We start from the raw sequence: 24,455 nt of genomic DNA, 5'->3' as shown, positions 1-24,455 counted from the left end.
CTCTTATTAATGAGGGGTTTGCAGTATTCCTATGAAAGGATAGGCTCTCTTATTAATGAGGGTTTTGCATTATTCCTATGAAAGGATAGGCTCTCTTATTAATGAGGGGTTGCAGTATTCCTATGAAAGGATAGGCTCTCTTATTAATGAGGGGTTTGCAGTATTCCTATGAAAGGATAGGCTCTTTTATTAATGAGGGGTTTGCAGTATTCCTATGAAAGGATAGGCTCTCTTATTAATGAGGGGTTTGCAGTATTCCTATGAAAGGATAGGCTCTCTTATTAATGAGGGGTTTGCAGTATTCCTATGAAAGGATAGGCTCTTTTATTAATGAGGGGTTTGCAGTATTTCTATGAAAGGATAGGCTCTCTTATTAATGAGGGGTTTGCAGTATTCCTATGAAAGGATAGGCTCTCTTATTAATGAGGGGTTTGCAGTATTCCTATGAAAGGATAGGCTCTTGTATTAATAAGGGGTTTGCAGTATTCCTATGAAAGGATAGGCTCTCTTATTAATGAGGGGTTTGCAGTATTCCTATGAAAGGATAGGCTCTTGTATTAATGAGGGTTTTGCAGTATTCCTATGAAAGGATAGGCTCTCTTATTAATGAGGGGTTTGCAGTATTCCTATGAAAGGATAGGTTATCTTATTAATGAGGGGTTTGCAGTACTCCTATGAAATGTGGAATTGACTCTCATCCTGTGGTCATGGTCTAAGAACCGCATACAGTCTAGTCAGAGGCACCATGCATGTACTGACGTTCTCTCCCACATGAAACACAGCTCTCCGATTGGCTATCAATGACATGATAAACTACGATGGCAATATAAACAGATGTTTATAATTACAGCACAGAAAAGAAAAATAGCCATTACAAGCCAGGGCCATCCCATTTTACCCATTCAACATTCAAGATCAATACAATATGCCATTTCATAACTGTTTACTTTCAAGTGGATGTATTTTATAAATAATGAATAATAACTGATGTTTTGTATAGTATTGATTTCGTAGACGAAGATTAGCACTGATATTGAACTAGCCATGAAGCTGTTTCAGAAATTCATTTTATCATATGCCTCTCTGTTAATTGTGCTATTTTTGTAGTTTTTTTCCCCCATAAACTCTGTCACAGATGGTTCTGGCACGTCCCTTTTGTGCTAGAAGTCATTAGATCCTTTTGCATGAAAGGCCTCGGTTGCAAGGGTGTGCGGTTCTTTGATGGACCCAGATTCAGTTAAATGTGTTTGCCCACTAATGATGGGAATGAGAATGCAGAGATGGGAGCCCAGCTAACAAGACTGAAGTTTTTGCAGGTATCAAGTAAAGGCCCTGGTCACCCACACCTCTGACTCACTGAGAGCAGAAACTGACCCAAGACTGTCACAGCTACTTCCCAAACATGCTTGCAAAGCATAGTGGCTCACAGTAATGTTTACTAGTGTTTTTTAAACACATATGCCTGTATTCCTTATGTGCGAGTGTTTTCAATCTGGTTTATTCTTTATGTGTGTGTGGATGTCATTTTGGACTAATTTTTATTTTAACACTAGATTTTATCATCTGTGTTGGCTTATCCCCAAAAGTCTCTCATAAACCGTTTTTTATAATAAATAAATAAATAAAAATAAATAAATAAATAAATAAATGACTAACTCAAATTCCATCTCTCCCTGAGCCTCGCTGGAACTGCATCACTGTATGCACACCCCACTCAGCACTCAGCTGCAACACTGGAAACGGGATACTACAGTGTATCTAACCTGGGCTAGAACTGCATCACTGTACGCACACCCCACTCACCTCCCAATAGTACTCAAAGAAATGAAAAGTTATTTACAAACCGCTAACCAAGATCATGCAACAGTCTCTTGACACAGGGGTTGTACAGACAGATTGGAAATTTGCAAATGTAATACCGATCCACATAAAAGGGAGGCAAAACCGAACCAGGTAACTACAGACCAATAAGCCTGACTTCTATTGTATGTAAACTTATGGAAACTATAATAAGATCCAAAATGGAGAATTACCTATATGGTAACAGTATCCTGTGAGACAGCCAGCATGGTTTTAGGAAAGGGAGATCGTGTCTAACTAACCTGCTTGATTTTTTTGAGGATGCAACATCGACAATGGATAATTGCAAAGCATACAACATGGTTTATTTAGATTTCCAGAAAGCTTTTGACAAAGTCCCGCATAAAAGATTAATTCTCAAACTGAACGCAGTAGGGATTCAAGGAAATGCATGCACATGGATTAGGGAGTGGTTAACATGTAGAAAACAGAAAGTACTGATGAGAGGAGAAAACTCAAAATGCAGCGAGGTAACCAGTGGTGTACCACAGGGATCAGTATTAGGTCCTCTGCTATTCCTAATCTACATTAATGATTTAGATTCTGGTATAGTAAGCAAACTTGTTAAATTTGCAGACGACACAAAAATAGGAGGCGTGGCAAACACCGTTGCAGCAGCAAAGGTCATTCAAAATGATCTAGACAGCATTCAGAATTGGGCAGACATGGCAAATGACATTTAATAGAGAAAAGTGTAAAGAATTGCATGCTGGCAATAAAAATGTGCATTATAAATATCATATGGGAGATACTGAAATTGAAGAAGGGAACTACAAAAAAGACCTAGGAGTTTATGTTGACTCAGAAATGTCTTCATCTAGACAAATGTGGGGAAGCTATAAAAAAAGGCCAATAAGGGAAGTAATGTTAAAACTTTACAATGCATTAGTAAGACCTCATCTAGAATACTGTGTTCAGTTCTGGTCACCTCGTTACAAAAATGATATTGCTGCTCTAGAAAGAGTGCAAAGAAGAGCAACCAGAATTATCCCGGGTTTAAAAGGCATGTTGTATGCAGACAAGCTAAACGAACTGAATCTATTCAGTCTTAAACAAAGAAGACTACGCGGTGATCTGATTCAAGCATTTAAAATTCTAAAAGTTATTGACAAGGTTGACCCAGGGGACCTTTTCGACTTGAAAAAAGAAACAAGGACCAGGGGTCACAAATGGAGATTAGATAAAGGGGCATTCAGAACAGAAAATTGTAGGCACTTTTTTTACACAGAGAATCGTGGGAGTCTGGAACCAACTCCCCAGTAATGATGTTGAAGCTGACACCCTGGGATCTTTCAAGAAGCTGCTTGATGAAATTCTGGGATCAATAAACTACTAACAACCAAACGAGCAAGATGGGCTTAATGGCCTCCTCTCGTTTGTAAACTTTCTTATGTTCTTCTTATGTTCTTATGTAACACTGGAAACAGGATACTGCAGTGTATCTAACCTGGGCTGGAACTGCATCACTGTACACACACCCCACTCAGCACTCAGCTGCAACACTGGAAACAGGATACTGCAGTGTATCTAACCTGGACTGGAACTACATCACTGTATGCACACCCCACTCAGCACTCAGCTGCAATACTGGAAACAGGATATTGCAGTGTATTATTATTATTATTATTATTATTATTATTTATTTCTTAGCAGACGCCCTTATCCAGGGCGACTTACAATCGTAAGCAAAAACATTTCAAGCGTTACAATACAAGTAATACAATAAGAGCAAGAAATACAATAACTTTTGTTCAAGTAAAGTACAAGTTTGACAAACCACAATTCAATAATACAGCAGGTAATAGTGATAGTTACATCAGGATATGATTAAATAGTGATAGTTACATCAGGATGTGATTAAATACAAAGTACTACAGGTTAAAAACTTGGCAGATTACAGTATTCTGAAGTACAGGATTAAATGCAGTAAAATAGGGGCTGATAAGAGCAAAATAAAGCACATTTACATGAAGGGTGATAGTGTCCCAGGATACAAACAGAGGAGTTCTACATGTGCTCTTTGAAGAGGTGAGTCTTAAGGAGGCGCCGGAATGTGGTCAGGGACTGGGCAGTCCTGACATCTGTAGGAAGGTCATTCCACCACTGCGGAGCAAGGGTGGAGAAGGAGCGGGCTTTGGAGGCAGGGGAGCGTAGCGGTGGTAGAGCTAGTCTTCTAGTGCAGGCGGAGCGGAGAGGTCGAGTGGGGGTGTAGGGAGAGATGAGGGTCTGGAGGTAGCTGGGTGCAGACTGGTCAAGGCATCTGTAGGCTAGTACAAGAGTCTTGAACTGGATGCGAGCGGTGATCGGGAGCCAGTGGAGCGAGCGGAGTAGTGGAGTAGCGTGGGCGAAGCGAGGCAGAGAGAACACCAGGCGGGCAGCAGAGTTCTGGATGAGCTGGAGCGGACGGGTGGCGGACGCAGGGAGGCCAGCCAGGAGGGAGTTGCAGTAGTCTAGGCGGGAGAGTACCAGGGCCTGGACCAGGAGCTGGGTAGTGTATCTAACCTGGGCTGGAACTGCATCACTGTACACACACCCCACTCAGCTGCAACACTGGAAACAGGATACTGCAGTGTATCTAACCTGGGCTGGAACTGCATCACTGTACGCACACCCCACTCAGCACTCAGCTGTAACACTGGAAACAGGATACTGCAGTGTATCTAACCTGGGCTGGAACTGCATCACTGTACGCACACCCCACTCAGCACTCAGCTGTAACACTGGAAACGGGATAGTGTAGTGTATCTAACCTGGGCTGGAACTGCATCACTGTACGCACACCCCACTCAGCTGTAACACTGGAAATAGGATACTGCAGTGTATATAACCTGGCCGTTTCTTATTAAAGGAACACAATCTAACAATTGGTAATAATGACAGCCTAGAGCCCTAACATTATATTTTGTTTTTCCCCAGTAAAGAGCCAAGACAAGCAGCAGAATAACTGCTTCCACAGCTGCTAAGGAAATGGGTGTTTTGTGTCTCAGTAGGTCGCACCACCATCCTGAGCCAGAAGGGCAAAGGTTCTGCTCATGCCAGTGTTTAACCTGGAAGTACTCCAAAAAACAGAAGCCCAGCCTTAAGAGAGGGGAGCTGGGGGGGGGGGGATGTACTTACTACAAAGGTTGTTTGCTACATTCATATCAGGACACAACATGACAGTCCTGTACTGGACACTCATTTAAGCCTTGTATTGGTAATAATATAGGCGTACAGTCACATAACTCAGAAGACACACATTTTCAGACAGCTAACTTTAGTGTGTGTGTGTGTGTGTGTGTGTTAACATATCGGTTTCATTTCCGGTAATCATTTGCATTGCACAGAGTTGGCCAACAAGCTACACAACAAGGATTCAGTTTTATATGCCTGGGGGCCTCCTTAGTGGCTGAATCACCGGATGTTTAACCCTTTGAAGACTGAACACATTTTCCAAGGCAATACAGTGGCAAAACTACCACCTTTACTTCGTTTTTGTGTAATTTGTAAGATATTGTGCAGGAAGTCTCATATTATAAGCAACATTTTATACAGTTTGAGCTGCCCCAAATTGACATCTTTTATACTGTACAATAAGAGACAGAACGTATTCACCAATTAGCTTACAACACAGACTACCTGAAAATTGCTTCTCAGCCATTTAAACAATAGCACAAGTGTGTTTTCCTAGGATAACACCATGGCTCAAATGTGAAACGGAAATGAATAAAAGCTACCTTTAATGCCCAAGACCGCACGATTCCTTGAGCTGGACAGGATAGCACCAGCAACTGTTAGTTGCTAAGGTAGCTCGACCAGCAGACAAAGTTATACAGTCTGACAAGTATTAAACTCAAAGAAGGGTTAAAGGGGGCAGCCTGACAGTTTATTTCATCCTAACTGATTTCACCCTACACACCTTACCACACCCGCCTGTCTCATTATCCTCAGCTAGGGAAGCAAGCCCATTGTTTGAATATCTGTGTTTCTCAACAAGGCTGGAGACACCCACAGGGAATGTGCCCCCCTCCCCATATACTGATGTTAGTGCACAGTGTATGTACCAACAACCTGGCCATCAAAATCACAAGAAGTCTTCATAGCTTGTACATCCTCTCCCATTGCATTATCAAGACATGTATTCACAGCGAACATGTTTATATAGACAAATCATTAAAGAACAAGTAAAAATCTTCACTAAAAAAAAAGGAAAAAAAAGGTTGGCCAGACAGAAAAAAATACTGCTTCCTATGACTGACATGAAAGTTTGCTTTAGTCATCAGATCCTTTACTTGATGCCTTGTAAGGAGATTAGACTAGATTAGATTTAGCTGCTGCAGTATTAATGGTATAAATATTTACATGGTTTCCAAGAACACAGTTTTCAAATCCATAGTCAGCCTTATATAAACCCATACAGGGCTGACTTGGTGAGATATACATTCACGGGAGGTGTAATTCTTACAGGCACTTGAACTGTGTAAAAACACCTCTCTACTGCCTTTATAAGCTTGGTCATGGGACTGCCTCAAATAGCTGAGACCATTGGCAGCAAAATCTTGATCATGAGTGCCTGATTTGGAAGCAAGTAAGTTGTATGTAATGTTAACAGGTGCTCCTGGCTTTCTGAGCCTTGCTGTTTATCTCAGGTGGAGGGCAATCACCACAGCACTGATAATATCAGTGTAACCATGTTAACAGAAACACAGAAGCAGGATGTGGCTCAGACTGAATCACTCAGACAGAGAAAGCACTGCGCTGAGCAGCCACGCTGTTTTATTGCACGAGCCGACTGCACACTTCATCAGACACCCTGGGAAAGGAAAAAACACATAGGCGCCTCCCCTTTTCATCTGCATACTACTTGCACCAACCCTGTGTGCACACATCCATAGGAACAATTAGGAAACATGAGCCATAAAATGTCTGGAATACAATCTCAATGCCCACCCCCCTGTAATAAACAGTACATTAGATCACGTTTTTACATGGCCTCTTTTGTGCTGCGGAACCCCAAAGTCTAACAGCGACATCTAGAGGGGACTGTGCAGAACCCCCCTTCCACACTGAATAACTGACAACTTGCTATTATCAAAGGATCGCTACCATCACAGCACGATCCGCTCAACAGCTAACACAAACGGTGCGTGCCGAAACCAGGAAGAATACTGCTGCATTTATTTCAATTAGCATTCCGCTTTGTTATCAATCATTCTTGCAGAATTCTTCAGATTACGTTGGTCACTATTTTCAACTACTTTTTATGTTCTCCGGTACATCACCTTGTCAATTGCTATCTGGATATTTACAGTTGACGAAAGTACAAAAAAACAAAAAACAAAAAACAAAAAAAAACACACGGTTATCTGGCTGTTTATTAGACTGCCACAATAAAAGAAACAACAAGTTGACAGATGCACAACTTTATAGAAATGAAGCATGGCCGGACTGAGACTCACTTGAGCTGCACTTTGAGTTCAGTGAAGCGGGGCCTCTTGCTGGGGTCGTAGGCCCAGCACTTGGTCATGAGGCTGTAGAGGGTGGGGGGGCAGTTGTGGGGCATGGCCAGGCGCTCTCCGTTCTCAATCCTTCCGATCACGTCGTTGTTTTTCACACCCTGGAAGGGTTTCACTCCATACATCAGGATCTCCCACATGCACACTCCTGCAATAAACAGAAGCAATGACTTCCACAATGTCTTTCTGGAAAGCGTGATGTAGCACTATAACCAATGCAGAATAAAAACCTACTCAGAGTTTAATACACATATCTATACACAACTAACAGTGGCTACTGACTGTGCAGTTAACAAGTACACTTAAAAAAATAAATAAGTGAATAAAAAACACTTTTCTTTCCAGAATGAAATGAAATAAAGCAGGTTACAATGCAAAGATGACATTCTATGAGCAGACCTGCGTAAAAGGGCTTCAACACATCTGTTAAACTGAGAAAACGACTTCAGGAGTGCTTACATTATTAACAGCTTTCTATAAAATAAAGGATTTGTGTTGTTAAAACAGTTAAACTCACCAAACATCCACACGTCACTAGCTGAGGTAAAGCGTCTAAAGTTAATCGATTCTGGAGCCATCCACTTGATAGGCAGTTTCCCTTTGGAAGCTGAAAAGACAAATGATCTGAATAGCTATGTCTACCTAATTCCTACAGAGAGCTGCAACAACAGCATGTTATATATATATATCTATATATATACACACACACACACACACACACACACACATACATACATACATACATATACACACACACACACACACGTGTGCTATATAGGCAAGTCCTTCTCTACATTACTGCTGGCCTAAACATGTACTGCACACATTAACTTCTCAAACCACCAGATGGGGCTAGGTATTTCATTTCTATAAATGTTGGCTTAAGTAAGGGAGATTTCCATTAGAATACAATGAAATCGCTGGTGTACTTTAATTTATAACATGCACATTTCTCATTTTGGAATGCGGATCAACAATATAAAGGTCTCTGTTCTAACTCAGCCTCTGGGATTAAGAAGTTTTTCAATTTTATGCCCCATTAAACTTTTAAACTGTTAAATGAATGAATGAAGAAGTTAAAAGCAGCACACTAGGGGAAACCTGTACACTGCAAAAAGGTGACTTGTACCTTTGTAATAGGAGCTGTCTTCCATATACCTGGAGAGCCCGAAGTCTCCGAGCTTCACACAGTCTGTGGAAGACACTAGGACATTTCTAGCAGCAATATCCCTGAACAGAAGCACAAGTGAAAAGAGGTTTCACAGTCTGAAAAATGTGTGGGAACAAAACCTCCATAGTCACGGTTGACTCTGTTTTTCTTACCTGTGTACAAATCGTTTGCTTTCTAGGTAAGCGAGTGCTGTGCTGAGCTGATAGGCAAAGAGAATCAGGGAGGCCAAGTCCAGGTTGTATTTTCTTACTTGCAAAAATGACCGCAGCTATCAACAAAGAAAAAAAAGGCATGAAGTCAAGAAACAGAAGCTATAAATTTGAATCATATTACATCATTTATAAGGATGTCTCAGATTATGCAAAAACAGTAATCCATTAATACATAATAAAATAATCTTAGTAAAAAACCAGAGGAGCTTGGACAAGTAAAATGATTAAATTCTGAAAACAGGTCGAAAGCAACATTGAAATCAGTTTAAAAGGAAACGCATATCAAAACATTCCCACCCAGTTTAGTACTGTACTCTGAGTTCACCCTGTTTAATATTCTACAACATTCTCTTGTAAGACATTAATGATCAGGGGAGTTCAGTACAAATTCACTTTTATAGATTAGGCATTATAGTTGATTTCTGCTCATTATAATCTAGCTTGCACTGAACGTGCAGTTAAGTAGTGTTCGTGATCTGCAAATCGCCAGGAAAAGGAAACGTCAAGATTTTGTTGTTAATGTTTTTCTTGTTATAAAATGAAAAGTAACCTTGTTTAAATTCATAACTGAGTTTATTTTCAATGCAGCTGCATTATTGCTGTGGTTGTTTGCTACATGATGGGTGAATAGCAATAGAAATCATTCCAGGTTTCTTTACTATTGTACTCTGACCCCCAAAGGCAATTCTTAAAGCTGGAGCGATGCAAGACTTTCAATGTGGTGTAATCTAATACAGAGAATCAAATAATACCACTTTATTTTGTTAAACCCTATTCAGTTTGTTCTGAGAATAATATGACTGGAATTAAATTGACTGAACCCCCAGGAGGATTAAATGTGCTAGGCTACAGTGAGTACTGTAAATAGAAAGAAATCTAATTCCTTTACCTCCCCAAGTGTACAGAGCTCCATGATGATCCAGACTGGGTTCTCGGTTATCACTCCAATTAGCTTGACTATGTGGGGATGATCAAACTGTCGCATAGTCACTGGGGAGACACACACAAACACACCTCTTAAAGAAATAATGGCTCTCAGTTGATTTATTATTGGCAGTTTACTGAAGGAGCTGGCTCCAGGAATACAGCATTCTGATGATGATGACAGGACTTGCAGTCTGCTTTAACTGTAATCCATAGCACAGTTTGTTCATATTAAAATACAGCGAAAGGGTTCAAATACTACTAATAAAAGCTGTATGATTGCTATATGGATTAGCAGCTGGTTCTGTGTTTGAAAGCCACAGCACAGAGTCTCTTGCGTGTGTGGCTAGGGTTCAGGCCTCACTCCATCTTGCTCAAACAGTGCCTTGTCTGTACTCTGTACAGAAATTCAAAATTCTTTCTGCTTACCAGTCCCACCTTGTCTGCATATTTCCTGAACATAAAGGTGCCTTTTAAAACGTTAGAGAATGGATAGAGAGGTCTCTTCTAGGATTAATAATACAAACAGACAGGCTGTCAAAAATTATCAAACACTTTACCTCAGATTTAAGCCTCAGATATGTGTGTGCTGATATTGTAGATGAATGCATTGTGTGTATAATTATTATATATATATATATATATATATATATATATATATATATATATATATATATATATATATATATATATATATATATATATATATAGACACACACACACACACACACACACACACACACACACAGTACTGTGAAAGTTTTAGGCAGGTGTGAAAAAATGCTGTAAAGTAAGAATGCTTTCAAAAATAGACATTTTAATAGATTCTATTTATCAATTAACTAAATGCAAAGTGAGTGAACAGAAGAAAAATCTAAATCAAATCCACATTTGGTGTGACCACCCTTTGCCTTCAAAACAGCATCAATTCTTCTAGGTACACTTGCACAAAGTCAGGGATTTTGTAGGCATATAGTCAGGTGTATGATTAAACAATTATACCAAACAGGTGCTAATGATCATCAATTCAATATGTAGGTTGAAACACAATCATTAACTCAAACAGAAACAGCTGTGTAGGAGGAATAAAACTGGGTGAGGAACAGCCAAACTCAGCTAACAAGGTGAGGTTGCTGAAGACAGTTTACTGTCAAAAGTCATACACCATGGCAAGACTGAGCACAGCAACAAGGGCTGGAGAGCAGTACACGAATGAGTGTCTGCAGGCAACAGTGAAGCATGGTGGAGGTTCCTTGCAAGTTTGGGGCTGCATTTCTGCAAATGGAGTTGGGGATTTGGTCAGAATTAATGGTCTCCTCAATGCTGAGAAGTACAGGCAGATACTTATCCATCATGCAATACCATCAGGGAGGCATCTGATTGGCCCCAAATTTATTCTGCAGCATGTCAACGACCCCAAACATACAGCGAAAGTCATTAAGAACTATCTTCAGCGTAAAGAAGAACAAGGAGTCCTGGAAGTGAAGGTATGGCCCCCACAGAGCCCTGATCTCAACATCATCGAGTCTGTCTGGGATTACATGAAGAGAGAGAAGCAACTGAGGCTGCCTAAATCCACAGAAGAACTGTGGTTAGTTCTCCAAGATGTTTGGGCCAACCTACCTGCCGAGTTCCTTCAAAAACTGTGTGCAAGTGTACCTAGAAGAATTGATGCTGTTTTGAAGGCAAAGGGTGGTCACACCAAATATTGATTTGATGTAGATTTTTCTTCTGTTCACTCACTTTGCATTTTGTTAATTGATAAATATAAACTATTAACATGTCTATTTTTGAAAGCATTCTTACTTTACAGCATTTCTTCACACCTGCCTAAAACTTTTGCACAGTACTGTATAGAGAGAGAGAGAGAGAGAGAGAGAGAGAGAGAGAGAGAGAGAGAGAGAGAGAGAGAGAGAGAGAGAGAGAGAGAGAGAGAGAGAGAGAGAGAGAGAGAGAGAGAGAGAGAGAGAGAGAGAGAGAGAGAGAGAGAGAGAGAGAGAGAGAGAGAGAGAGACACACACACACACACACACACACACAGTCTCACATATCCAACCCTATAAAGTTTTGACTTCAGTGACGGTTAAACACACGTCACACATATCTGATTATTTTATTGTGGCCCGTTTCACCCCTTGTCTGTTTTTCAGGGAACACAAAAATACACAGCTGAAAGGACTGTATATTAAAATAAGTAGGTTTCCATTTAGATGTACTGTAGTTGGTTTTGTTGGTACAGTACTATATTTTCAACAGAAGTATTTTAATTCAGAACGATATGATTCTAAGTATCACTTGCCAAAAGAGATGACACGTGGACTGTAATACAGTACATACTTTTAAATCCAGCATGTATTGTGTAGCAGTATGTAGCATATATACATATACATACATACATACACATTATTTATATATATATATAAATAATGTATGTACACACACACACACACACAGTCTAACTTCACTATAACAAACTCCCTTTTTTAATGATCCAAGCAGCAAGAACCGTTTTTTTCAATGCAAATTATGCCCTATTAGAACAATCACTTTTACAACATGTTCCCGGATGAAACGATCTCGGTAGTGACTTGTAGTGATGGCTTTCTGCATGAGGTATTATGTTATTAATAATAAGTTTTACATTATGTGTATGTGTGTGTCTTTTATAGTGAAGTTGTGTTTAAATTGTGTGTGAATGTGTTTTTACAGTTGTTTTAATGTGCTTACTAATTCAGTTGTTTTAATATGCTTTTATATTAAGTTTCTATACAATATTGTGCAAGTTTCAAGTTCTTTCATTTCCCATTGGTAAAATCAGCCACATGCAGTTTTGCACAGCCTAACAAGACTCAAAGTCACAGATGGGTGTCTGAGCTAAACGCTAAAAGGCAGGAGATTTGCAGAGATAGTGCGAGATGGGGGGGGGCTGAAAGACAAGATGGATACGCCCTGCTATGTACAACGTGGTATGCAACGCATCATGGACAGACCGCAACCCCCGTAGTGTAGTGATTCACATGATTTCAGGATAAATTCAGCAGTTTCTGTAGGTTCCCTCGGCTGGGTAGTGCATTTCAAAGCAAAGACTCAGCCATGAACACCAAGGAGCTTTCAAAAGAACTCTGGGACAAAAGGCACAAATCAGGGGATGGGTATAAAAAAATATCAAAGGCCTTGAATATCCCTTGAAGCACGGTCAAGACAATTATTAAGAAGTGGAAGATGTATGGCACCACCAAGACCCTGCCTAGATCAGGCCGTCCCTCCAAACTGGATGACCGAGCAAGAAGGAGACGGATCAGAGAGACTGCCAAGAGGCCTATGGCAACTTTGCAAGAGCTACAGGCTTTTATGGCCAAGACTGGTCAGTGTGCATGTGACAATATCCCAAGCACTCCACAAATCAGGCCTGTATGGTAGGGTGGCAAGAAGGAAGGCAATACTCAAGAAAGCCCACCTTGAATCCCATTTTGAAGTATGCAAAAAAACACTCAGGAGATTCTGTAGCCATGTGGCAAAAAGTTTTGTGGTCTGACGCAACTAAAATTGGCCTAACTTTTTGGCCTAAATGCAAAGCATTATGTTTAGCGCATCACCCAAAGAACACCATCCCTACTGTCAAGTACGGCAGTGGCAGCATCATGTTATGGGATGTTTTTCATCGGCAGGGACTGGGGCACTTGTCAGGATAGAAGGGAAAATGAATGGAGCAAAGTACAGAGAAGTCCTTGAGGAAAACCTGCTGCCCTCTGCAAGAAAGCTGAAACTGGGACGGAAGTTCACCTTTCAGCATGACAACGACCCAAAGCACACAGCCAAAGCTACACTGGAGAGGCTAAGGAACAAAAAGGTAAATGTCCTTGAGTGGCCCAGTCAGAGCCCCGACCTAAATCCAATCGAGAATTTGTGGCATGACTTGAAGATTGCTGTCCATCAATGCTCCCCAAGGAACTTGACAGAGCTTGAACAATTTTGTAAAGAAGAATAGTCAAATATTGCCAAATCTAGGTGTGCAAAGTTGGTAGAGACCTATCCCAACAGACTCACAGCTGTAATTGCTGCCAAAGGTGCTTCCACCAAGTATCAACTCAGGGGGTGGAGACTTATCCAGTTATGATCTTTCAGTTTTGTATTTTTAATATATAATTTTTTTCTCAAGAAAAACCTTTTTCCCATTAACAGTGTGGAGTATGGTGTGTAGATAAGTGGAAAAAATCCTAATTTAAATGCATAAAACTCTGAGGCACTGACGCAACAAAATGTGAAAAAAGTTCAAGGGGGTGTAGACTTTCTATAGGCACTGTATGTATGTATGTATGTATGTATGTATGTATGTATGTATGTATGTATGTATGTATGTATGTATGTATATATATATATATATATAACGGTGAGCAACATTTTTCTATGGCATTAATACAATTAAAGGCCTTGTAATTTTATTTTTTGCTAGACAGCCTAGCTAGAGTAAAAACTGTGCATATACCATATATTGCAGACAGCAGTATGTAATTATTGAAAAGGAAGCTCAAGAACCGCAGAATGACAGAGCAATGATAAATAATTACTGTCAAATGTTTTAATAGTTAATACTTTTTTTAGTGCCACTTTTTTTAAGTTTACACTTTCAAAACATGTCAGGCAGGCCACTATAGATAAGCGAATGTTTGTCACTATATAACATTAGTGAAAAGTACTTCCAACCAGTTAGGATGCCTTTCTGAAAATTACACTGAGCAAATCTGCTAATTATAATAGAGAGAAAGTAGTCAGCATTTCAGAGCCCATCTTAAAGCTAAACTTAGTAATGCTATAAGGAACATAATAAATTAAGTGACAAATGTTTTTAATAGAAGTAATCGTCAATGTCTTCAACTTTATGTACATACACACACACTCAGTGCATTCATCTGCAATATAAACATAGGCTTAAATCTGAGGAACAGTGTTCAATATGTGTTGACAGCATGTCTGTTTGCATTGAATCTGTTGTGTTTCTAAGTTTACTTGTATTTCTAAGTTTACTTGTAATATTAATAGACACAGCAAACGGTACTTACAGGCTTCCTGAAGGAACTTCTCCCTTACACTATCAGACGTGCAGTTTTTGCATGTTTTAATAGACACAGCAGACGGTACTTGCAGGCTTCCTGAAGGAACTTCTCCCTTACACTATCAGACGTGCAGTTTTTGCATGTTTTAATAGACACAGCAGACGGTACTTACAGGCTTCCTGAAGGAACTTCTCCCTTACACTATCAGACGTGCAGTTTTTGCATGTTTTAATAGACACAGCAGACGGTACTTGCAGGCTTCCTGAAGGAACTTCTCCCTTACACTATCAGACGTGCAGTTTTTGCATGTTTTAATAGACACAACAGACGGTACTTACAGGCTTCCTGAAGGAACTTCTCCCTTACACTATCAGACGTGCAGTTTTTGCATGTTTTAATAGACACAGCAGACGGTACTTACAGGCTTCCTGAAGGAACTTCTCCCTTACACTATCAGACGTGCAGTTTTTGCATGTTTTAATAGCCACTGACATAGAAGTGTCTTCCTATACAAAAAATAAATAAAATAAATATTGTAAAAAATTGAATTTCAAAGAAAATCAGCCCCAGATTACCCTCAGAGATGCAGCATCTGTGATTGCTATGCTGGCAGGGGAAACAAGCAGGACAAGCATACGTAAGTGAAGAACTTAAAAGCAATTGCAATATAGCTATAAGACATTACACTAGATATAATCAATAGCAACCCAACAATAACAGGCAGACATTACTCCCACAACAATGTCCACTTACTGAACTCATATAGACGCCTTGGTGCACATCCCCAAACTGTCCCTCTCCAATACACCGGCCCAGCTCCATTCTCTCTCTCTGGATCTCATAGTCCCTGGCTGCAAAAGCAAGACCGAAGGATAGTGAGCTGCACAGAACTGTCCCAGGCAACATACTGACCAGGCACACTGCCCTGAGATTGTATTCACAGGTAACAAACTGACCAGGCACACTGCCCTGAGATTGTATTGCAGTCAGATTTAGAGTGGGGGACAAGACAGACACATAACTAGTCCTGTTTTTTGTTTTTTTTGTGGCCACAGAGACTGAAGGGGATAATGTGAAGCTGGGGGATGGGGCTGGAAGATCGTCAGAAACAGGTGGGCAAAACTGAGTGTTAAAATGGAAACTTATTTAAAGGGTACATCAGCACTACATGAAAAATAAAACAAACTATCCCACCTTGCTATTCCGAATGTATTTGGTCATTGTATAATAATCTGTATGCACTCAAACATCTGCATAATGCCACACTGCTATGTCAAAAATCACCGTTCTCGAGAATCTCTTCAGAGTCAAAAAACATGACTTCCGCATGTACCCTCACATGTGCTCTGAAAAGTACCGGCGCATGCCCAATGAAGCGTTGTATAAGCTATATTGCCTCTGCGTGGAAACACACTAGTCTGTGTGACAAACATGGTCCGTCTAATCTTCCATGAGGAAGGAACTTGTACCTGCTTTCGTTTTGTGTAGCAGACATCTTTCACACTGTACATGTTTCCTTCGCATGTTGTTTCGACAGTTCCCTGCACACACCCTTGCGTTTTGCACATCTGCTTCTTGCCATGAAAATGTCTCGATGTATCAATATGCACAACAAAGTGCAGCCAGTAACACAAGTCCAACAAACACATTGTTTGTTTGATTTTTTTCACCCTTTCAGTCTGGTGCAGTCAGTAACACAACCACAAGGGGGTGACTAGGATGATGAGCAAAAAAACAAATCAAACCCAAAAGGTATGGATTAAATAAAAAGTACAACAGACACAGGGACACTCCATTCCACAGGCAGCAAGAATGAACACTGAACACCAAGGAAAACGAGAACCCATTACCTTCTTCTAATCCACAGCTTTCTGCACGGCAGTTATTGGAGAGAGAGATCAAAAAGCTGTCTTTTAGTAAACATCAGATTCTGGGTTATACCAACTGTACAAGATGTGCCTGGGTTAATATTCTCAGCACAATGGCAAGACACTTTATACACTAGGCTTATCTGAAAACATGATAATTAAGACTTTTTTAATCTGAGACAATATATCTGGGAAGTAAGGCTGGATATACAAAACAAATACCTTCAAATTAAACTGCAAATGCCCAATTTGATTTGTAGCACATTGGTGTCAGTAGTAGGGACAGAGTCTCAGACTGAATTCAACACTTCAGAGTCAAGTCCCTTGAATCAAGTGTACTGTATGTTAAAATGGAAACCTCTAATAGGAATGCCAAGCAACCCTGTTACTAGTTCTTCTCACCAGAACTGCGTGTTTGTCATTTTTTTTAACAAATGTACTCTTCATGCTGCAGAGGGTGCTTCACTTAATTATGAAAATGAAGCTTTAAATGTAACTAAATAAATACATATTAAAACACACACAGTACCAAATTAATCTTTAAACATTCCAAAACACGGGTTTAAAAAACAAATCTACCAAGACCACTTCATATAAAAGAGATCAATGACAAATCCACCACATGAACCCCTGAACACACATGCAACACCATCCTCAATAATCAAACTGTTAACAGGGCTTATTGTAATACTTTCAAAATTATTTGGGGGAGGGGTGGGGGGGGGGGACACCTTCAAAGAGTGCACACTGTACAGTTTGGAAACACATTCACAAGAGTGGAAACACATTCACAAGAGTGCACACTGTACAGTTTGGAAACACATTCACAAGAGTGGAAACACATTCACAAGAGTGCACACTGTACAGTTTGGAAACACATTCAAATAGTACACACAAGTGCAACATCTGTTTGTGCAAAAGAATTTGGTTTCCAGTTTTTTTAAATTTTTAATCCGGATAACAGTGACCCAGATTTTGTAATCCTATATTTTGTGTTCAAAATTACTTTCGTAATCGTAATTATTTGTAATCTGGATAAATGTAATCCAGCAGTGACATTTTCTGAAAAAAACAAATAAAAATGATCCAGATAAAAGTAATCTTAATTACAAAATATAGAATTACAAAATTCAGATCACTGTTATCCAGATTACAAATTTTAAAAAACCATCCCCTGGTTGCTCCTATGAGACCCATTCAAAACACACTGTGATTTCCCCAGCAGTGCCTTGGTGTTACTGACGTACTTACTCGAGGGCATGGTGTATGTGTCCTCTTCGTCTACAATTTCTGCATAGTCGTCCGTCTCTGCAAGGAGAATGAGCCTGTTAGCTTGTGTGAAGTTCTTAAGCAGCTTTCAATAAATCTGACACATGTATATTCAAGCCAAACAAAAGCAACTGTAAGTTAAAACTCCCTCATTTGTCTGTCCATGTAGAAAATCCTACTAAAACAATGTGACTCAGCCACCAATCCCCCACCCACACAGTGCTGTGCAAATGCCTCCGTCCAATCAGAGGACATAAACACAGCACTGCTATTCAACAAGAGTGAGGCAGGAGGTGGGCCAGGAAGGATTTAAATTTATTGCTTTTATTTATTTTTTTTGGAAAAACAGATGAAGTCATATGTACTAGAACTCAAGAGTCTTGTCTACTAGTACTGTTTCTAGAAACATGCTACAGCAGCTGGAGCAAACCTTTAAGAAGGGTGAAGCCCAATCAATTTCTTGTTTTAAGCTGTTTTAGACCCCATTGTAGATGAGATAGCTTTAAAAAAACAACAGCTGCAGCTGCAAAAGCCTCCAGCTAATCCATTGCCAAGAGTGTTATGGGGTTATCTTCAGACAATGACAAATAAAACAGATGTCCAAGTGACCATTGTTTAACGTGGTTTGTATGACATTGGAAAGAAAACAGGGACTGAATTACAAAATGTTATTTTATTATTATTATTATTATTATTATTATTATTATTATTATTATTATTATTTGTTTATTTAGCAGAAGCCTTTATCCAAGGCGACTTGTAGAGACTAGGGTGTGTGAACTATGCATCAGCTGCAGAGTCACTTACAATTACGTCTCACCCGAAAGACGGAGCACAAGGAGGTTAAGTGACTTGCTCAGGGTCACACAATGAGTCAGTGGCTGAGGTGGGATTTGAACCGGGGACATCCTGGTTACAAGCCCTTTTCTTTAACCACTGGACCACACAGCCTCCTTTATGTTTTTATTCCTGTCAGACTAGTCAAAAACTACAGTAACGTGGCAAGATTGTTGAGTTGGAGTATCTGCAGGGAATCCAGACTTGCTGATATTCTGCAATGTTGAACCCAGAAGAGGCTCCGGTAGACCCACCAACACTGCTCCAGCTTAGCCACAATACCTTTCGTGTGCAATTGACTTGTAGGGAACCAAGTTATTAAAGCGTGTAGTTAAGTGCTTGTGAAAGTAATGAGAGTTGCTATTTATGTAAAGGAAATAAAGCTAATGACATATTGCAGGACATCTCTCCTAATATAAATTACTGTCCGCTTGTATGTCTATTAACAGGTATTTGACTCTTTTTAATGGTATGTTTTGCATAGCAATTACTGAACACAATTACAGATCAACAGCCTTTTCTGACAAACTGTCACATGATGAATGCTGAAAGCACATTTCACTGCCACAGTAAAAGCAGTGTTTGGTCATGAAGACGAACAAAAGCATGAGGACTCTCAGAAGACACTCTTTGGGTCTCCTCCTCAGTAACTAAGCGCTGCTTTTCCCATGACTGCAGTGTTTTTAACGTCTCTGCATTCGCCATGAGACAATCAGAAATGTGAAAAATGTATGATAGTGTTGCTCATTGAATGCAATGAAGAAAATAATAATAATAATAATAATAATAATAATAATAATAATAATACACCTTTATCATAATGTGTCAGGGATGGAAATAAGACTCCCATTGCATTACAGCTTGATACATTCCTGATTTTACAACGAGTCTAATAAGACACACCTGAGCCTGTTACCTGTACACTGTGGCTAACCAAGCTGGACAGGGTGTAACTGCTATGCAATAGGAGTCTCATTCCCATCCCTAAAAAGAGACAGTAATTCACATTTAAGGTACGGTTTCCTTGGATTACACCGTGTAACAAATTTTTATTTTTTTTTGGTTCCTGGGTAGTAAGTCTTATTTCCTAATTGCTTATGCCTCAAAAGTATAGAAAATGGCTATTATTCCCCACAAACTTTGCTTTTGTGACCAGGACAGTGATATTTTGAAATTTACCTATTTCCAATGAGAAAATGGGCGAATTTGTGTCTTTTCCTTCACATAAAGTCAGAAAAAAACAACATATGAATCCAAATTAACATGTATTTATACTAAAGTAATACAAAAATGACTACAAGAGATTTAGAAGCGAGTAGTTTTTCGGGATTTACGATTATACTGTAAATCACTTTCACGAATCAGCCCCCAAATGTAGTCTCCCATCATGTTCTCGTTATACTGTCCTTCATTGACAGCTCATCCAGGAGCCTCAAAGCCGTGCTGCTTCCCCTGGCTCACTCGGTGCACCTCAAAGAGGATTACAACAGCATCAAGACCTTGCTGGACGCTTGAAGTACGATGAGTACGGCTGGGACCCCCGGAAGGTGCTGATGCCACCACTGCACATCAAATTGGGCCTTATGAAACAATTTGTCAGAGCTCTAGATAAGGAGTCGGCAGCCTTCAAGTACCTTCAAGACTTCTTCCCTAAGCTGTCTGAGTTAAAGGTCAAAGCCGGTGTCTTCGTCAGACCACAGATAAAGAAGATCCTGGAGTGCAATGAATTCCCCAAGAAGCTCACTAGTAAGGAGAAAGCGGCTTGAAACAGCTTTGTCGCAGTGGTTCGGGGCTTCCTGGGCAATCACAAGGCCGAAAAATATGTGGAGCTGGTTGAGACTCTGGTGAAGAACTACGGCACAATGGGCTGTAGGATGTCCCTCAAAGTCCATATCCTTGATGCTCATCTTGATAAATTCAAGAAGAACATGGGAGCGTACTCGGAGGAGCAAGGCGAGCACTTCCACCAGGATATACTGGACTTTGAACGCCGCTACCAAGGACAGTATAACGAGAACATGATGGGAGACTACATTTGGGGGCTGATTCGTGAAAATGATTTACAGTATAATCGTAAATCTCGAAAAACTACTCACAATTTGGATTCATATGTTGTTTTTTCTGACTTTATGTGAATTATAAGACACGAATTCGCCCGTTTTCTCATTGGAAATAGGTAAATTTCAAAATATCACTGTCCTGGTCACAAAAGCAAAGTTTGTGGGGAATAATAGCCATTTTCTATACTTTTGAGGCATAAGCAATTAGGAAATAACACTTACTACCCAGGAACAAAAATTGTGTTACATAGTGTTATCAAGTTAGCTCTAGATTCTCTAATTCCACCCTGGGAGTGAAATAATGACATTACACTAACAGGACACACAAAACAAAATGAATTCGGGACTGAAAGGGCTAGGAAACACCACTACAGCGAAGTCTAGTAACTGAAACTTACCACCACCACCTCTACCACACCAGACATGAGGTTTATAAGATACAATCACACCACCTCCACCACACCAGACATGAGGTTTATAAGATACAATCACACCACCTCCACCACACCAGACATGAGGTTTATAAGATACAATCACACCACCTCCACCACACCAGACATGAGGTTTATAAGATACAATCACACCACCTCCACCACACCAGACATGAGGTTTATAAGATACAATCACACCACCTCCACCACACCAGACATGAGGTTTATAAGATACAATCACACCACCTCCACCACACCAGACATGAGGTTTATAAGATACAATCACACCACCTCCACCACACCAGACATGAGGTTTATAAGATACAATCACACCACCTCCACCACACCAGACATGAGGTTTATAAGATACAATCACACCACCTCTACCACACCAGACATGAGGTTTATAAGATACAATCACACCACCTCCACCACACCAGACATGAGGTTTATAAGATACAATCACACCACCTCCACCACACCAGACATGAGGTTTATAAGATACAATCACACCACCTCCACCACACCAGACATGAGGTTTATAAGATACAATCACACCACCTCCACCACACCAGACATGAGGTTTATAAGATACAATCACACCACCTCCACCACACCAGACATGAGGTTTATAAGATACAATCACACCACCTCTACCACACCAGACATGAGGTTTATAAGATACAATCACACCACCTCCACCACACCAGACATGAGGTTTATAAGATACAATCACACCACCTCCACCACACCAGACATGAGGTTTATAAGATACAATCACACCACCTCCACCACACCAGACATGAGGTTTATAAGATACAATCACACCACCTCCACACACCAGACATGAGGTTTATAAGATACAATCACATTACCTAGAACCACTGTTTCTAGCATGTTAGTAGCAGAGTAGAAAGAGTTAGAAGACATTTTAAAAAGCAAAACATTACCGTCCCCACTAATTTCATCTGCAGATCCAGGAAGCATGCAGAAAGAAGCGAGAGACAGGGAGAGAGAACCAAAAAAAAAGGGGAAAAATAGTGTTACATAATTACAAAGTTTAAAATTACAATTAACACATTTTAACAGTCAACAAGAAAGTAATTTAACCCTTTAGAGTAGTGGCTGTACAAGGTTAAATCGCAATGTTCTTATACAAAAATATACATATATATATAAAATACCCAATTATTTTACCGCCGATTTCATCCCCAGTTTTGAATGTCCAATAATGTTTTCCCCACACAGCTGCTCAGGAGAACTCAAGGTTCAGTGGGCATCCTCCGATCCCACGACCAAGCCAGCTTCCTCTTTTACACACAGGAACTCGAGAGCGGCTGTCAGCGAGCTACCAACCTAACCCACGTGAGCTCCAGAGCCAATGCGACGCTCCCTTCGGCATCCCCAGCGAAGACCGGTGACTCCGCACAGCCAGGACGTATGACTCACCCTGCACACCACACGGCTGTGCTTCTACCAGGTGAGCCACTCAGGGACCCCATAATATTAATCTTTAATGCCCCATTAAATGGTTGAATTAAGGTTTCATAGCACCCCAATTTTATTCCACCCTAATTCTTGACACCAAAAAGGCTGAAGATGTAAGAGAGAAAAGGTCCCTTAGCCACACTTGTGAGGATTACATTTAGCTTAATGGTACTCATGGTTACTGTTCTGAATGTTAAATGTTAAAAAGCGAGGAGTGGGAACGTAGGCATTGCAATGCAGCCGTTAAAGAATACACAAAGCAGTTTGACAGGCATTAGGAGACCAGGGTGTGCTGTATTACCTCCTGAAGAAGGGGATCTCAAAGTTCTTAAACAAACAGTTTAGGTATTACTAATGAAACAGCTGTTCTGCTAACACTGTGGGGTTGGAAGACTGCAATATCTTTTCAATTTAATTCGCTTTATTACCTTTACACAGGAATCATGTAAAATCCAAACAAGGTTTTTAAAACACAAAACAGGTAAACGTTAAAAGTAAATAATAATAAAACACCACAAACTTACTTCAGTGGGCTCATGACCAATGCTATGAAATAATGTCCGTCCTGAGGATTTTACAAAAGCCTGGGATGCAAAGTCATCAAAACAGAAGACTAGATTATCCCTCCCAGTGTCGTACTCCTTTAGTAATGTACAAACTCATACAAAATGTACAAAATCATAACTATGGGACTTGGTAAACCCAATGTTTTGTTTAAGACCATTGACCAAATCCTACATCCAGCCACTGACAGATCCATATCCCGTTCATCCTCCTCTCTTACCTGTCATGATTTCTCCTCTTTCTTTCTCCCACCACAAACCCATTCTACTACTTAACCACCTTGACTCTCCTCTGGTTGCCCCTCCTGCTCTCTCCTCTTTCTCTCCTCTCTCCATTGCTGATGTCTCTGGCTGACTGCTGAAATCAACCACTGCCACATGATCCCTGGACCCCTGTCCATCTCTGTGCCTCTGATCTTGCTCCTCCATTATGCACACTCTCAACCTGTCCCTGGACTCAGGCTCGGTTCCTGCTGCCCTTAAGCTTGCCCGAGTTATGCCGGTACTCAAAAAACCCTAACTCGACCCGGATGACTTATCTAATTTCTGTCCCATCTCCAATCTCCCCTTTCTCTCAAACTCTTGACAGGTCTGTAGCCAGTCAGCTGATGAGACATCTCACGGATAACAAACTGTTTGAATCTCTGCAGTCTGGCTTCCAGTCGCATCACAGTACTGAAAGTGCTCTGCTCCGGATTGTAAATTATCTCCTGCTGAATGCTGATGCTCCCTCTGTGGTTGTCTTCCTTGACTGAAGCCGCTTTTGACACCATAGATCATAGCATTCTTCTTAACCGCCTTCAGAAGTATGCTGGGATCTCTGGAACCTGTCTCACCTGGATGTCCTCTTACCTATCTGGACAAATGCAGTCTGTTTTCGATGCTGGATACAACACAGTTTGCTCTTATATAGCGCTCTTCATGCGAAGCATCCCAGGGCGCTTTACAACAAGACCCAAAAACAAATGGCTAACAGCCCAGCCTAAGCACGTAAACCTGACTTAAAAGATTAACCCTTTGCAGTCCTATGTTAGACCAGGTCCAACATTACAATTTTCCCTTTCTGGTCCAATGTCGGACCCTGTCCGACATCAAAAAGACATAAAACACAGGTCTGCAGTTGTTTTTTCTCCGGAAAAAGCCGAGAAAAACATTAAATGGCCAAATGAGACCAATAGGAGCCGAGAGAAGCCGAATGGGGGAAAAGAAAAGGGGCGGATCTG

The 24,455-nt window shown here is 40.4% G+C and overlaps 1 protein-coding gene across 13 annotated transcripts in view; it reads right to left on the bottom strand.

The window, feature by feature from the left end:
• The window catches only part of LOC117400717 (focal adhesion kinase 1-like), a 164,041-nt gene that overhangs the window by 31,556 nt on the left and 108,030 nt on the right, over nt 1–24,455 (bottom strand). For 6 of the 13 annotated variants that reach the window (XM_059021267.1, XM_059021264.1, XM_059021265.1 and 3 more), the window contains 10 exons: nt 22,132–22,149; nt 17,836–17,892; nt 16,567–16,587; nt 15,470–15,567; nt 15,138–15,222; nt 9,628–9,728; nt 8,679–8,794; nt 8,485–8,585; nt 7,873–7,962; nt 7,299–7,503 (listed from right to left, as the gene is read on the bottom strand). In XM_059021267.1, the coding sequence (XP_058877250.1) occupies nt 7,299–7,503; nt 7,873–7,962; nt 8,485–8,585; nt 8,679–8,794; nt 9,628–9,728; nt 15,138–15,222; nt 15,470–15,567; nt 16,567–16,587; nt 17,836–17,892; nt 22,132–22,149 (892 nt within the window). Of the gene's footprint in view, nt 1–7,298; nt 7,504–7,872; nt 7,963–8,484; nt 8,586–8,678; nt 8,795–9,627; nt 9,729–14,722; nt 15,034–15,137; nt 15,223–15,469; nt 15,568–16,566; nt 16,588–17,835; nt 17,893–19,593; nt 19,720–22,131; nt 22,150–24,455 lie in introns of those variants that run through there. The other 7 variants (XM_059021266.1, XM_059021270.1, XM_059021275.1 and 4 more) reach the window with 6 other exon arrangements.

Source organism: Acipenser ruthenus, chromosome 4 (genome assembly GCF_902713425.1).
Source record: "Acipenser ruthenus chromosome 4, fAciRut3.2 maternal haplotype, whole genome shotgun sequence".
NCBI lineage: Eukaryota > Metazoa > Chordata > Actinopteri > Acipenseriformes > Acipenseridae > Acipenser > Acipenser ruthenus.
The sequence above is the reverse complement of the archived record's forward strand: the minus strand, read 5'-3'. Positions and strand labels throughout refer to the sequence as shown.